This window comes from Mytilus trossulus, unplaced genomic scaffold (assembly GCF_036588685.1).
Source record: "Mytilus trossulus isolate FHL-02 unplaced genomic scaffold, PNRI_Mtr1.1.1.hap1 h1tg000244l__unscaffolded, whole genome shotgun sequence".
In the NCBI taxonomy this organism is placed as follows: Eukaryota; Metazoa; Mollusca; class Bivalvia; order Mytilida; family Mytilidae; genus Mytilus; species Mytilus trossulus.
In genome coordinates this window covers 875916-893206 of record NW_026963317.1, presented here as the reverse complement: position 1 = coordinate 893206, position 17291 = coordinate 875916, and the positions used below count along the sequence as shown (strand labels likewise).

Sequence of the window (17291 nt, the reverse complement as noted above, 5' to 3'; positions counted from 1 at the left end):
CTTCATCCGATGAAAATCAACCTTGCCTTTTTAAAAATATTTCAATCATTCAACCTGTAATAATGGAAAGCTAGTTAACTATTTTTTACAATCAAACACAAAAAACATGATACTTTTGCACCAATTGAGTTAATAAACAGGGGTTTCCCTCCATGGTTATTTTTAGTCAGGGAATAACCCCTAGTTTTTTATACGAAACTGTTTATAGCACCCTAAAGAGTTGTGTCGATGGCACTCATACCACATCTTCTTATATATCTAGTTGAAAGGGAATAGACAATATTCGGATGAAATATTAGCATGTGCCTATGTTCAAATATATGTTGTTGGTTGCATTCTGCCATCATGGTTTTATTTGTTTATAGTTTCTAGCATAAATGATGCCCTTAATTATTTATTCCTTTTGAATTGTTTCCCATTTGGCATGCTAGAGCCATTTACAGCTTACTATAGGGGTTACCGTCTTTTTGTATGTATAGCGCGCATTGATGTATTGTGCGCACCGGTAGTTTTTGCTAAGTGTTCAGTGTTCAAGGTCATACCGTAACCTGTAGTTATTGCCATCATAATCCTTCATAGGTTGATCGTACGTTGGGCAAATTGTGGACACAGGATCACTAATAATTGAACATAACATAACACATATGAACACTTTATCATAGTTTTAATTTTGTCATCATAGCAGTTAAACAAAGATGCATAGATTCAACATAAAAAAAAAACCAAAAGCTGGCATATTAATCTACCATAAGAAAGAATTGTTTAATACATTCACAAATAACTTCATGTAAGCAAACAAATATCTACATAAACTATATCTATAAATATTCTCAACATTATTACAATTCTAAAAAAAAATAACACACCTTATAAACTTAAAAACATATAACAAAATTAAATTTTTCTATAAATTTTCATCAACATTTTGGTCATTTCAATTATATAGAATACCCGCATAATATTTATAATTAACTTTTGTCATAAAGATGTAAATATAATAATAAATCAATATTAACTACCAGTAATTCTTGATAACAAATTAAAAAATCATTGTAAAAATTATTTTGAACTCTTTAATGCTATGAATACAAGTACTAACACACAAGTTTTTAAGACCGAAGAATATGTTTATCCTCAACTCGTTATTCTTTGAAACTAAATTCTAGATTTTTGTTTTCAAAACTGAAAATATTTCCAATAACTGTGGTTAAGTTTAAACACATCTTTATGATTTAACAATTAAGTTTAAACACATCTTAATGATTTAACAATTATTAAGTACATAGCCACTTATTTGTCCATTTATTTGGTTCCAATAAAGAACTAAATTTTTTCACATACACAATATATCTTACAAAAGTTTCATCCTAATATGACAGATTTTAAATAAGGTTTAACATTCATTAAGTCTGAATCCTAACTTGACAAACTTATAAAAAACAATTGAAGAATAACTTCTTCAATCATTCAGTGAACAAAATTAAACGTTTTTGATCACTTGAAAAGTTGAAAAGAAACATTTTATCTACAAAGTATTTTTTGCAACATGGTCAAATATATAGTTTGCTCTAAATGCTTTAAAAAAAAAGGAAAGTAGTCAAAATTAATAAAGGAGGCATAATACTGCTTCATGGAGTTCTTAGATTTAACAGCTTTCATATTTTAGTTCTAGTATATCCAAACTGATATAAGTGCTATAGTTATATTTATCTAGAGCTATTTTCACAATTATCAGAAACTAAAAACAGTATTGTTCCGGGAAACGGGGTGCTTCTTGTCTCAATTCCGCTTTAACAATTTAGGAATAAATACTGATAAATTTAAAATTACATTGAGAAAGAACCAGTTAACACATTTTCACAAAAGCTCTAACCACAGTTTTGTGTGTAAAGTGGGAGTTGCCATAATTTTTTTTATGATTTATAGTGAATATGACCTTGAAATATAATTGCTAAGTTAGGCATGCTTTAGGCAATGATGCATGTCTGACCATATAAGGAAACATGAATTTTTCATAGAAATGATAATAAACATATATATATGCTAGTGGGTGTCCAAACAGAAAAGTATGTTCAATCTTCTTAAATAGAAACAATTTTAAATATTCCTATTTTTGTGTAAAAATTTCACACAGATGCATAGAAAAATGTCATTTAACACAACTATTCAACCTTAACATTGAAACAACAACTATATCGGAACTCTCCTATTATTTAAACAATGTATGAAAAGTCAAGTAGTTTGACATAAAAACACAACTGGAATAATTTCAAATGTTTCCACACTATACCAGCAGATTAAAATTATCATCAAATCGCCAGTATTATCAGCAGTAGTGTCCATCGCTTTTGTTTTATTGGTGACAACAGTCATCCCAAATTCAACAAAAAAATCACTGCATTTTTTTTCTATATACTTTACAACACATGCATGGAAACTTTAATCATAAACTATTCCAGAAGGCCTTACAAAACCAGTGTTGCTTGTACACAGTGAGGGCTAGTCAACACTGGTCCAGTATTATACTACTGTCATTTTTTTCAAATACATCATTAACATTATGCTTAACACTACCTGAAATTTAACATAATAATTCAAAACTAAGTGTAAATAAGTAAAAACTAATAATAATATTTACAATAAAAATATGGATGATTAATAAATAAATGAATTTATAATGCAAGATGTCTGAAATATGTTGTCTGTGTACCACAGCTCTGATTCATTTTTGAACATTTTAAATATTCAGTGAACGTGATTGGATGATTTAAAAACATACTTGATACTATTCAGCAATTGTGATTGGATGTTTCAGAATCTGAAGCATTTTGGTTTTTTTTCATAAAAAGGAATATTTTGATTGGTTGACAATGTAATAAACAATGACTGTCAACTAAAGGTGTAAACTTAAATAAAGAAATAGCCCATAGTCCTTCAAATTCTGAAACTGGAATATTTGCATATGAGAAAGACTTATTGTGATTGTGTTTATATAATACCGGTATTGTAGAAATGAACAACACCAAGCAAATTCAAGATGGTTATTAGTGGTACAAATTTAATTTACAGCCCGAAATTTCCCCATATACCAAACTTAACCCTGTCAAAATCACAGTAATTTGTCAATCACAACCATTATGGGCTTATCTTTAATATATATCCTTATAAATCCCTATTTAACAACAAACAGACAAATAGTTTAGTTTTACAAAATGCCACAGCACAATGTACTTGCTTTAACAATGTCATACAAACAATTTACTAGCCTAAACAATGTCTCACTCACAATATACAAATTTAAACAATGTCAGACACACAGTGTACAAATTTAAACAATGTCAGACACACAGTGTACAAATTTAAACAATGTCTTACACACAAATTTTAATTTAAACACAGTCAGAATGTTCTAATTTAAATAATGTTTATTTCTAAAAGAAACTGTTTACCCAAATTATCAATACCAATAACTAATCAGTTTCCTTGTCCTGAAAGATCAGGTGTAAATTCAATTCATGCTGACAGAAGCTTTTAAAAATTGTTGAATTTACAAAACTGGTCAAATGAAACAAGTGACTTTATGCAAGATTCATTAAAAGGCTCACTTGAGCAGTTTTGTTTTTAACAAGTATCAGCTTTCTAAAAAGCTTGTCTTCATATTTAAATAGAATGTCCAATCTGTCAGAAAATTGGTTAACACATGAAAGCTTTGGATTGTCAATTAAAATGGCATTTGATAATAGCAAAGTAAACAATAATCTTTCTGTCATATCATAATTACACGTATATCAAGCAGTTTTTAATAATTGAGATGAAAAATAAATTAGATGATTAATGTAAATGGCAAATGGATGGCACATAAATATCTAATACTAGTAATATAAAAATACAAAATACTAATGGTTAAAAAATAAAATATAGAACCCAATACACAAATGAAGACAATAAAATACTGTATAAATAATGAAATTTTTAACTTTGAGAAGAAATAATAAATGCATTAAAATAAAAGGATTTCTACGTTAAAAATTATTTGTTGAATTAACATGTAAGCATTGAAATCAGCAGTTATTTTCATTTAAAAAGTAATTTTTTCTCAGTCAGCTAAGATATGTGGATAGAGATTCACTTAAAGAAAATGCAAATACATAAAAAAAAAATTAAAGATTTTTGAAAAAAATTAATATGGTAGCATACATGAGAACTTTACTTTTCCAAAGGAGTTTGTCCCAGTCACTTTGACTTTGCCATCACAAAATGGCACTACTTACCTAAATGGGAAGATAACTCTGTTTATTTTCAATACCGAGATCAGCCTATCAATTGAAGCAATAAGCTTAAATCTTTAACATATATAATCAAATGAACAAATAAATACTTATTAATTTGCATTTTTAACATCACTGAAGATTAATAGGTCTTCTAAATGGACATTTTTCCAGAAGATAACTTTAAAAAGGTTTATATATAACTTGTATAAGGCCAAAAACGTATTTGTATTTGTTTACTCCTGGCAGAAAATTAGCATCGGTAGATACATGTACATACAAAAATGGCCGGATTTGTCTCACTAGAGAGGAATTCTAAACCTGTTAAAGGTTTTGGAAAAGACACACTTGGCGCATAAATAAAATCATGCCTGATAGCATATGAATATAATGTAAATATCAAATATATAAATATTGTAAAATATAGCACTAAAGAACATTGAACAAAGCTGAACCTGATGAAACACAATAATATTCAGCTGTAACATTCAATTTTGATGAATCTTTATGAACCTAAGAGAGATGATATTTTTGAGTGATAATTTAAGGTGGTACCCAACACCTCGACTAAAATTAATTTGCTGGTTTAATTTTCATAAAATTCAACAAAATGTTAACTTTGACTCTTTGAAAAAATCAAAAAAAAAATCATTAACTAATCACCTTGTCGGAAAAAATTGGTTGGAAATATAGCAGTTTGTCAAAAACTAATTTTGATCATTGAGAATTTTTTAATTTCCTTAACAAAACAATGTAATTAAAACGTTTAGCCGATTTTACAGAGTTATCTCCCTGTAGTTTTGGGTACCACCTTAAATTGATGTTGATGATGGGTAGGATGCACCAATTTTCTTGCATTTCATATATATTAACACTTTTGAAGGAAAAGATGATGATCTGAATGACAGATGATGGATAGATAATACTAGCATTCAGGTGTAAAAAATCTGTGCTATGAACAATTACATTAAATTATTTTGATAGTCATGATAGTTCAAAGGTTAAGTACACAAATTATAAAATTTAAAATTGTACAGCAATTCCTGAAAGACAACTGATACATATATATTTGCATCACGTATGATTAACAACATTACATCACAGTCAAATGGATTCTGTCATTCACAAATTTTAACAACTATTGGAAATAAGTAAAATTTGATTTGGTCCAGTTCAGTGAAATTGTTAGTTCCAGATTTAAAGATGAAGAGAAACAAAACACCTTAAGAATAACATCTGTGAAGGTCCATTGCTTTTGTTCCACTGAAAAAACAAAAAGTTTCTAGCAAAAAAAACATCATCAAGGTTGCCTATCATTTCAGTTTACAAAGATCAGGCTCACAAGACCAATTTCCTCTGCCCTGCTGTTTTCATGAGAATACACAATACTAATATTTTGCTAAATGACTTATCAATAGCACTGATAATGAGCGATATACTGTAAATTCAGAAATTATTTTCGTGCATTTATTATTACGATTTTGTCATTTTAGACTTAAATTCAACTTTATTTTTTACGATTTTGAGAAAAATCCTGATTAATTCATATAAACCATTTCAAAATGCGAGTTTAAATTATTGCGTTTACAACTCTGTTGCATTTTTCGCAATAAAAAAAATCTTGCAATAATTTATGAATTTACAGTATTGTGAAGAGATAAATAACATATATAGTACTACGATCATTTTTCACTCAACCTATACTTATTTTTCATGATACAGACTATAACATTGTCAAATTGATTATGATACAGACTATAACATGGTCAAATTGATTATGATAAATGTCCACTCAATCTGCTCTAACATTCCATGATTTGGACTGTAATACATTATCTGATTGACATTCCACACAATTCACAATTTCTCAAGATTCTGATTGGTTGACATTGGTGTAGTCTCTATTAAGATTCCAGGAACACTTTCCATTGTAATTCCATTCCAGGATATACACCGTTGATACAGAATCTGTCATTAACATGAATTGTTGGATGTCATGGCAACGCATCTGATTACTACTGTTTTGTTTACACCTCTTATAAACAATCACTGCAAAATAAATTAACAGTATAAATTATTAAATATAGGAATTATTCAAGATATTACAAATTTACAAGAGAAAAAAATGTCTGGAACATTTTTACTGCTGGTGCATATAGAAGGAATTTTGATTTTTAAAAATTTATAAAAGGTGTCTATCTTTGATTGCAGTTTCTCAATTTTTAGATTAACATAAACCTGCGCTCTATGTTTCCTGGTCCCAAATTTGGTTGAAATTCTGCAAATTTTTACAAATTTCATCAAAATCTCTTATTTTGACCTATTTTGGATATAGAAATCAACGCTTCAGAATTAAACTTTGACACAAATACATGTAGTTTTAATTTCACTTTCTCACATGTCCTTAAGACAACTTAAAACATATTTATCTTGTACCATCTTGTACCATACAATGTTTAAATCTGGGCCAAATATGCCCTTAACAAACTTTAATACTAAATACCTGCCCTTTTTTTGTAGAGAAAAACTTAATGTGATTTATCGTAAAATGTTTCAAGCAGCTTATTTAAATGAATATACACCATTCCTACACATTCAGCTATTGAAATTAATCATGTTACTATTAAAATCTGAAATACCTACCAATAACAACTCCACATCCTTCTCACTAAAACTCGGAGGAATAGTTCGGGAATATTTCAAAGATAGCATATCTCCAACTTCATTTATTATTGCAAGGGCCTGAAACACGGAGATCAATTAATATAAACATGTTTTATTGAACATTTAGTTACATATAACTTAAAGAATAAATAAATACAAAGTTTACATATCATAGATACCAGGATTGAAATTTAGTATTTGCGACAGACATTGGTTTTGTCTAGAAAAGACTCATCAGTGGCACTCCAATAAAAAAAGGTAAAGTAGTTTAAAAAACAAGAATGTTAAATCCATCTCTTTGACTGTAATCATTTTAAAATGCATACATTTTATTTCAGGCAGCAGAATTTCAAGTTGAAAGGTCTTGTGCACTCAGACATGATTACTTGAAGAATATGGGTACATATCAACCATATTCTTGTTTGTGATAAAAGTATTGTACTTCAATTTTAAACATTTTCATAAACACACACTTATTGGTTTATAAGTCACTTTTGAGATGACGCACACATTATCTAACGATATCCCAGTGAGGTCAGTGTATAAAAACATACCTTGTCCAGCATGTCTTTATTATGAGCAGCAGACAGACAGAACCTTGCTCGAGATTCTATGATTGGTGTGGCTGGGAATCCTACCACTACAATACCAAGTCCTCGCTTCAAACATTCTCTGCCTAATGCACTGAAATATACAATAAGATTGCAATAAAGACAGACTGTCACATCAAGTCCTCTCTTCAAACATTCTCTAAAATAAAATTTTCTCAATTTCAATTCATACTTGTACTATCTAACTTTCATAGAAGGTACAAAAAGAGGTTTTTGCTATGCCTACATATATGTGTTTTGCTCAACATTTAATAGTTGACATTCTCATTTCTTATTGTATTATTTTTTTATTCTGACCAGTAAAAGATTGGCACAAAAATTCAGAAACCTATTGAATGTCAAATTGATTTCAGATTTGATCAAATTGAGAATGGAAAGGGGAATATGTCAAAGAGACAGCAACCCAACAAAAAAGCAGACAACAGCTGAGAGCCACCAATGGGTCTTCAACGAAATATATAAACTGATAATAAAGCTGTTCCTTCGCTTTTTGTGGTTTTTTTTGCTGAGCATGTATTGATTTTGTCATGGGTGGATACCCTAGATTCATTGTTTTTCTAATGTCTATGCAAAACTTACGCAATCTTAGACGGCATAAATATTAACAATGGAATGACGGGTGAATCTTTGTTTCCATAGATAATAAAACCCATATCGTGTAACCTCCTTCTGAAATATCGGGTATTCCACTTCAGTTGTTGTACTCTTTTTTGACCTAAAATTCAACAACAGCATGTTAGCATTCTTGAGTGCTCAGTATCAATATCTGACATAAAAATTATAAATTATTTGAAGGCTAAAAAAATGTTTTGCATTACAAAAGTATAAAAGAAGGTTTAATTATTGTATAATCAGAACTTGTTAAGTGTATTTATAATTAAGATTTTGTCTTTTCAGACTATAATACAATTTGATATTTTGCGATTTTGAGAAAAGTCCTGTTCAATTTATATAAAAATATTCATTATGAGAGTTCAATTTCTTGCGATTTAACCCTATTTCATTTTTTCACAATAATAAAAACATCGCAATAATATCTGAATCTGCAGTACTTTATACCTCTCTCAGAGAGGGTTACACCAAGGACTTAAAAATATGTGAACCAGACTTTAAAAGTATTACTAAAAATAACATTGAATTATACAGAAAAGTGGAAATTGTTATGGTGTAAAAAAAACAGTTTTGACATATTTTCATACCTTCATTAGTGCCATCAGCTCCCATGATGATTGACATAGATGATATGATTTGTTGTGTAACTGGAGGGGCCATGGTACACGAATATATTGATCCATGAGACTGTAACTTCAAATGGTTTATCAAATCCTGAAAAATAATAATAAATTTTAGAGTTATTTCCCTTTGATTGTCAAAAAGCAATATCTTAAACCAAATCTGTTTTTTGTTATATTTGTCTTCATCATGCTAATTTACATCAGGATTTAAGTTGATTTCTACATTTCACATCATTTAACTATAGAACCAATTAATGATTGGAAATTAATCACCTCTCATAATGTTTCTTTTTATAATTTCAGCAAAAATTTGAGCGAAAATCTAATCTTTAATCACACATACCTTAGACCCTCCAATATAACCACCAGCAGCACCAAAACTTTTTGTGAATGTTCCCATCATAATATCAATGTCTTTAGGATCAATTCCAAAGTAATCCACAATGCCTCTGCCATGTGGTCCCATGGCTCCTACACTATGGGCCTCGTCTAAGTAAACATAAGCTTTGTATTTCTTCTTTAATGCCACTACTTCTGGCAATTTTACAATAGATCCTTCCATACTAAAAAAGAAACAATTGTTGTTAGATGACCTTCAAAATTACCCATAATACACCAGATTAAATTCCTGACAGAGGTGAAGTTATTGTGTATGTGTGTCACATCTATGAGTTATATCGGTTTTCGTAATAACTCTAAAAATAATTTACCACACCATATTAATTTCAACAATAAAATTTACTGGTTTTGGCCAGTAAATAGTCATTGATTGAGGTTACTGAAATTAGAAATGCAAATCAAGCCATATGTTAGAACTTTTTAGAGCCTAAGTGAATCTTTGCTTTAAAACCAAGAGTATAATCTAAAATATATTTTATTACACGAAAGTAATTTGCCTTACCTTCCAAAGACAAATACATGTAAATATTTTTACACATAAAAATGTAAGTGACTGAATTTTAGCTTGTTTACTAGCATATCTAACACACAGACCTAAATTGTTATAATAACTGAACAATTTTAATAATTTGGAAATTATTTTATGCATTTTTCATCTATACCTCAATATTGTAATAAAAAAATATATATAAGGCACTCTACAATATAATGAAACACCATCTGTCAGAAGTTTTAAATATATTTTATAATACAGAACTGTGAATTCATTTATTGTCGTGGGTATCAATTTTTGTGGGTTGAGGAAAAGATGCATTTTTGTTGATATTTGATTTTGTGGTTTTGCCAATCTCTGTATAATAAGCAAATTTGAAATTTTGTAGTTGGTTGAACATTTGAATTTGAACACACAAAACCCACTGAAATTGGTATCCCACCAATAATAATGAATCTACAGTGTATGTACTATCAAACACAGTTGCTTATTATTTTCCTACCTATATACTCCTTCTACTACAATAAGAATTTTTTTCCATGGCCTGTGTGTTCTTGGCTGTCCAAAGACTACTGCAGTTTTTAGTTTATTTTCTAAATCTTCAATATCTGAAATATTATGTACATCAAATAGTGAAATATTGGCGACAAATATTAAATCAAAAATCTGGATCAGACAGTTATTACATACAGAACTAAATAAAGTAAATACTGAAGAAAGTCTTCCAAAATGTAATATTTAATTAGTGTATAAAATATGCAGGTTCCAGTTAGATTTAAAAGAGACATCAAGATCTAAGTCAATATTTACCATTATGGCGGAATGTTTTAATGGAAGCTCCTGATAACCTTGACCCCAGCACCAAAGAGGAATGGTTCAGTTCATCACTTAAAATTAGACATCCCTGAAATCATATAATAATAATAATTTATTAAATTGCTAAAATATTAAAACATTATAGTCATGATAGTAGGCATTATATTCACTATCGCTCGGGCAAAAATAATCATGAATATAATGCCTTTCCATGTTAAAACTACAATAAAGTATAGCTCAATTATTTCTTAAATTATTTTTTTTTAATATGAAAATAATTGCCTACCAACCAATCCTTTTTTGGCATAATGGAAGAAACATTAATTTTACAAATTTTATTTGCATTATGAAATCATTCTCTTCTCTTTTGTTTTTTTGCTGCTATTAACATTAACTAGAACTTTGTATGGAAAACAGTTTGAATATTATTGGTCAATAAAATCCTACATTTTCATTGGTGGATGTGACAGACATTCTTTACTTTTAAACTTCGGATTCTGTATTATTCATGGGGTACTAAATTTCCTTGATTACCGGTATGCAAATACATAATTTCAATGAACATTCTGAAGTGCTTCTCTGAAATTACCTTTAACTTTTAAGTTTTTATCTGTAATTGTAACATAGTTGTTGAACATTTTGAAAGGTAGCTTGCAGTGTGCCTCCTGTTTTGCCTATATTTAATTGCAGGTTTATAAAAACATAGGGTGTTTTATTGTTTTAACAATTATGCAGTAGTTATGTACTCCACCAAAAGATTGGTTTACACAATAACTCACCTTTCCCACAATGCTTGGCATGTTCATGGAGTTCGTGGCAAAACCCATCGGAAAAGTGGTTGCAGTAATGATGTACTCCATAATAGAACTTGTTTATATAACTCACCTTTCCCACAATGCTTGGCATATTCATGGAATTAGTGGCAAAACCCATCGGAAAAGTGGTGGCAGCTTCTACTCCAAGAAACTTTGCCACTAATTCATCTAGCTGTTTATGGATTTCTAAATAACCTGAAATCATTAAATTATTTCATTTAAATCTTTACATTACTTGATAGATCTTGTTTATACTTTTCTATTACTTAACACTATTTCATATTGCTCCTGATTATTTATCTATTAATTCAATTGGGTTGTTTGATTCGTTTCGTCATTTCATTACATGTATTAAATTGAAATTCAAATATTCTGTCAAATTACTTTGTAGATCTCTGCTTTCACTATCCTGTCAGTGCAGTTCAAAGGAAAACTGTTGTCTGTTAAACTACATTGCAATCAGCTCTTTTTTTTCAATATTTGTTTTGTCATTTTTATCAACAGGAATTAACTTAACACTCTTCACGTAATAAAAGGCATATATATATATGTATACAAGCATTGAGATATTATGGTTTTGTTTACAATTATTGGCTCATCAGGTCTGATAACAAAAACTTCTTTAAAGTGGCATAGTAATCTTTCTACACACTACTTCATCTTTATGCGAGTTTATTTCATTTTGACAGCAATAGTGCTCAATAAAAACATCTCTATTCATCACACACTTAACTAAAACTTTTGATTTCCTCTTGATGTGTGTTGGTTTATGGATTTTTAAATTTAAAGGGAACTTGCCCTCTGTTATTAACTTACCTAATTCTTGCCTACTGCCACAACATCCTACGCCATACTTTATTGTAGATTTTTCTACAGCATCTGCACAGGGACCTTTATTTTCAGCAAAACCAAGATAATTATATGATCCAAAGTTTAATACATGTTGTGTCTTTCCAGTTAGTCTGAAATGAAAGAAGTTTCATTTGTAGCTAGGAGACAAAATGTATATCTTTTTTAATCCTGTTTTTTAACTTATGTTACACAGATTGAAAAGTGTTCTAACTAAATCAAATTACAAATAGGTCCTTGTATAATTGCAATTGGCGATAAAAGCATGCTAAGTCGTTTTGCAAGCCTAACAAAGATCACTTGAAAAAATATTCATGAAAATTTGCCAATACGAGACATTTCTAACTTATACCCATTGAGAGTACTGTAAGAAGAGGAAATAGACCACTTTCAAGTTTGTCTGTCACCAGAAAAAAATCAACTATGTGCACTTAATGATGCCTTTAAACAGAAAGAGGGATGGCCTGTATCCCTGCACTATAAATATTCATCAAGCATCTTTGTGATCATCATTGTACAGGATAAACTAGAAATAATGGTGTTTTTTTGTAGGTACTTAATCACAATTCCCTAATGACAGCAGTGCTGATTGTCAATTATGAGAATTCAATTTGCCGAATTATTTGTGCAATATAGCATCATAGTTTTCCCACTCGCTCAACATGGGACCAGAAGTGACAATACCCCTCAACAGGGGAATGATGTTCATTAAAAACAAAGTTTTTGGATGAAAATGCATCTCGAAAGTTGTCTTTTATGTACATACTCGAAGTTCCATCCATTATCAGGAGATACACGTTCTAACATATCCATTTCTGCACCTGCTACACTGCATATTGGTCTGTTCCAACAATCTCTTATTCTTCTGTAGAGATTCCTCGTATAAAAACTTTCCCAGCTCTGATAGAGTGAAACGTAACCCTAAAGAGAAAAGCCAAATCTGTAATTTCTAGAATTTAAATTGCATAATATACAAACATGTTCTATTTCTTTTTTTTAAACAATGATAATGTGATGCATAAAACATACCAGAATCAAGTCACTGTTATATTTTTTTATTTTTTTTTTATCTTGGCATCCTTCATGTGTTAATAAAAGAGACAGGTATATATAAACTGATTCCAATGTAAGATTGTGTTTAAATGAAAACAAATACATTAAAAATAGGCACAGAAGCTTAAAATGTATAAATCTTTTTTTTTTAATTTCACACAACAAAATAAAGAAGGGGGTCCAAGTCTAAAACATTTGTATTATACCATATATATTGTACCTGAAGCTTGGGTTCTGTGCATGACTTTATTTTTTCAATACCAAGACTTCGCAAGAAATCTCTGATATGTCCAATAACAACAAGAACAGCATATCCCAAATATGTTAAAATGGCTGTAGATAGAGGTGTTTCCTCAAATGTTTCTATAAATGTATCCTTCAGAGGTGTGTTCTGAAAATATAAAGGTATTATTTTCAATACAGGGGAAATATTAAGTAATTTTTTCTTTTAAAATTACCATTAAGAAAACATTAACTTCATTATTGCAACATATTGTGATCCTTGATCAATAGATATTGCTTTAAACCCCTCAAGCACTAAATATTTTGGCTGTAACAATGTTTTCAATCTGTGTATTATTTATTTGAAATTACATAGACTAATACTTGTTTATTATACATGATGTGTGTTACATTTTACCCATACCTGTTTACCCTTCATACAATCAGTTATATGTGCAGGACTTCAAAACGGGTTCATACTTTTACAAAAATGTATCCTCTTAGTCTCTAACATGAAGTAGAGATCTATCCTACAGATACATCAGAAACCACCCTTTACATGGGTACTTCACTGCAACACTCATTTACAATGGTTTTCATAAAAATTGCTACCTTTTGTTTAATTACACTTTAACAATTGTATTGTATATTGCATGCCTGGGACATTGTTAAAGTCTGAATGTTTGTGCAGTTGGTATCGTAATTGTGTGTTTATATTGCATGAATCTATACTAATCAATGTTTTCTATTCATCTATGTATGCTTGGTATGCCCCTTGTGGGTTCATAATTGGAACTAAAATGTGCTGTTACATTGTATTATTTAAAGGTTGCAGTTAAATTATCAAAATTTTGAATTTATATCAAAAACTTGCCATATATCCAATCATTTATGGTAATATTAAATGCTTTTAAAAAACAATTTGTCAAAAGGTTTAGGCACCCTAAACTGTGTAAACAATGATTTTTCCAATAACTTGTCAATTTGATATGGAAAACAACTCCTCAGTCATTTAAACAGAGCACTTAATGAGATTTTTATCTTCTCACATTTGTTAATGGGAGAGTGATATTTGACTTACTTTCAGAAGACCAGTCTAAAAACAAATAAAAAACTTTCTCACTCATGTGTAAATAAGCTTACATATTTTTCAAACAATAATATTTACTTCTGTGTATTAAGAATGATTATAAATACTTCTACCCATTAAGAATAATAATCTTTGAATCTGCATATCCAGAATATTAACATTTGATTTTACAAAAAAGAATAAAAATACATGATTTAGATTTTCTTTTTCAATATTCAGCTTGTAACAGCGTTTCTTTATATTTAGAAGTTATCTGTCATTTAGTCTGTTTAAGACACTTATGAAAATTACCTTTCGTAGAATATTTAGAAACAGTTTAATACCCATCTTTCAAACTATATTCCAATAAAGTTTATACACAGATGGAATTTATTTTTTCATGTCCTGTTTTAACTATACTACTAAATAAACATGTAAACAATACTTGTTCTTACATGTCCTTATAGAATGTTGAGACATAAACAAGTTTTCACACTCAAATCTTAATTGGTCACAGCAGGATGTGTCAATAGATTAAACTTTTACTATAAGTACATGTATCTAATTGTTTACAATAGTGTTTCCTTTTATTTTGGTTAGGTCTCTCAATTTATTGATATAAAAGGCCATAATCAATTAATTTTACAAAAAAAATCTTCAGATTTGGAGTGAGACACACCAAAATAACAGCCAATTATGCATTTTTTTTTATCCTTATCAAATCTCTTTCTTTAAATACATGCATAATGTGGCATTGATATTTAAAAAAAAAAATTTTATGCATCAGCAAAATTGTTAACTGTTGTATAAAACTTTTAATTCTTTAATTACATTTTCATCTACTAGTCCAGAAACTAAATTTTAAAATTTTATTAGTCCGAAACAATTTTTACTGGGGCATTGGACTAGTGGCTATTAACGATGCAGACTGTAATTACAGTGTATTTGTATCTTATTTCAATTCTTTGAACCTTATATCTTAAAATGCTTCATTAATTATTTAGTTTTATTACAACATCAACACATGGAAAGCATTGATTATATATGTAACAATATACATAAAAGTTCACTGTTATTTAACAGAATAAACGTAGATTGCTAAAATTTGTAAGCACACAGAGTCAATACTAATTTCCTTTCCCAAACTGCAATGTATTTTTTTTCATAAGAAGTTATCTGAGTACATGTAGTTCAAATTTAACTTTACAAAAAAAAATGATTTTAATCATTATTCAAATTTTCTACAGAAAATAATTTATTCTGCTTTCAGCATATATATCTGAAATTATTTCTTCATAATGAAATAACACTAAAAATGTTTTGCCTCTTAATAAGGAATGTTCAAAACAAACCATTTGAAAGTCACAGATGGATTAATATTTAAGTCTCACCTCTTCAGTTGATAAAACAACATCATAAAACATACAAGAACCACTCTAAAAAGAGTTATGAGAGACTATCTAAATTGTATATATACAGTATAAGGAGCTTAATGAATGAAAGAGACCCAAACAGAATTACAAAACACATAATTGGTCAAATTTGACTGAAGGGAAATGGAACCTTTCTTTTTTTTAATAATTTATCAACATAAAACATGTCACTGGTATAAAACTGCTCATTTAAAAATTTAAAAAATACAGCATTGAATGTCAGCAGCTTCAAATGTAGACTCATCAGTTATCATTGAATTTGTTAATAGAGACAGCTGTATCTTAGATTCTATGTCTATGAGTTGAATCTTGAAATACTACTTATTTACAAAAATATGGATATCAGAAGTTATCTGATTTAACAAAAGATAATTAACATAATGAGTTAAGATATTTATAGTAGTTAATTATTGACCTTTTTGTACATAGATTGGTCATGGCTAAAAAAAAAATTGTGACAATGAATAAGTAGGAGTTATTTGGTTAAGTATATTTTTTTTACAACTGCAGTGTGCATTAAATAGAATAAAAGATACAAAAAGGGACAATTAACATATCCCAATGCATCACAAAATTATTCTAATAATATAGAAATGTTCTTTAGCAGTTTATAGCAACAAATATATAGTTCTGTATTTATTTTATAGAATGCTATGTATTTTATCTAAAAAAGGGTCAAGGATATACATGCAACAAAAAATTGTTTAGATAGCAACATGCCTAAATTCTAATTATACAACGCAAATGCAGTTCATAAACCAGGGACAGAACAAATTTGTTTTGGCAACCGGCAATATTTACAACGGGAGATAATCATGGAATGTTGTTTACACTATTAAAATGGGCGTGTCCAATCACGCATTCGATTTTTTTTTAATATACAACATAATCGAAAAAATATTTTAGGTTTGTTTTAATATTTTCATTAATTTTAAACAAGATTTTACACTTATTACGAATTTCGACAATATAATGGATCACTTTTTCCGGTTGTAAAAACTATGTTTCAGTTCAGACAGTTGTAAACACGCGCATTTCCAAATGCTCACATTATTATAGTTATACAAAACTTGCGTTAGCACACATTTTTATTTTACCTGTGAATCATGTCCGTTTTGATAACAATTATTAAATCCATTAGTTTTCCCGTTCATCCCATTTTTCGGCTTCGTTTTTCCAGCCATCTTCACCACCTAAACTTTAATTTCTAACCAAATTTCGTAACACTTATTTCATAGGACTAAAGTACACGAGATTGACCAATCAAATATAACGTTATATTTTCTCTAAAAGTAACTGACGTGTATTTCCTTTTCGAAACAATATGGCAAAGGGAGAAAACTAAGGTTATACCGGAAGTTTCT

At 29.1% G+C, this 17291-nt stretch overlaps 1 protein-coding gene across 1 annotated transcript; it reads right to left on the bottom strand.

Moving 5' to 3' along the window:
- Nucleotides 1-647: 647 nt before the first annotated feature.
- Nucleotides 648-17241, bottom strand: LOC134701365 (serine palmitoyltransferase 2-like). The gene is made up of 13 exons (XM_063562503.1): nucleotides 17025-17241; nucleotides 13424-13594; nucleotides 12917-13071; nucleotides 12118-12263; nucleotides 11372-11496; nucleotides 10481-10574; nucleotides 10173-10278; nucleotides 9122-9341; nucleotides 8743-8869; nucleotides 8123-8258; nucleotides 7487-7616; nucleotides 6912-7010; nucleotides 648-6317 (listed from the first exon to the last, which is right to left on the bottom strand). The coding sequence occupies exons 1-13, from the start codon at nucleotides 17109-17111 to the stop codon at nucleotides 6315-6317; spliced, it is 1599 nt and encodes a 532-aa protein (XP_063418573.1). The 5' UTR covers nucleotides 17112-17241; the 3' UTR covers nucleotides 648-6314.
- Between the last annotated feature and the right edge of the window lie 50 nt (nucleotides 17242-17291).

What these genes read in the sequence shown, in the direction of transcription:
- LOC134701365 (XM_063562503.1), bottom strand. Translation starts at nt 17,111, where the DNA reads ATGGCTGGAAAAACGAAGCCGAAAAATGGGATGAACGGGAAAACTAAT. An exon ending in AAAACGGACATGATTCACAG is followed by an intron (nt 13,595 to 17,024) that starts GTAAAATAAAAA and finishes TTATATTTTCAG; the next exon opens with AACACACCTCTGAAGGATAC. An exon ending in GCACAGAACCCAAGCTTCAG is followed by an intron (nt 13,072 to 13,423) that starts GTACAATATATA and finishes TTTTCTCTTTAG; the next exon opens with GGTTACGTTTCACTCTATCA.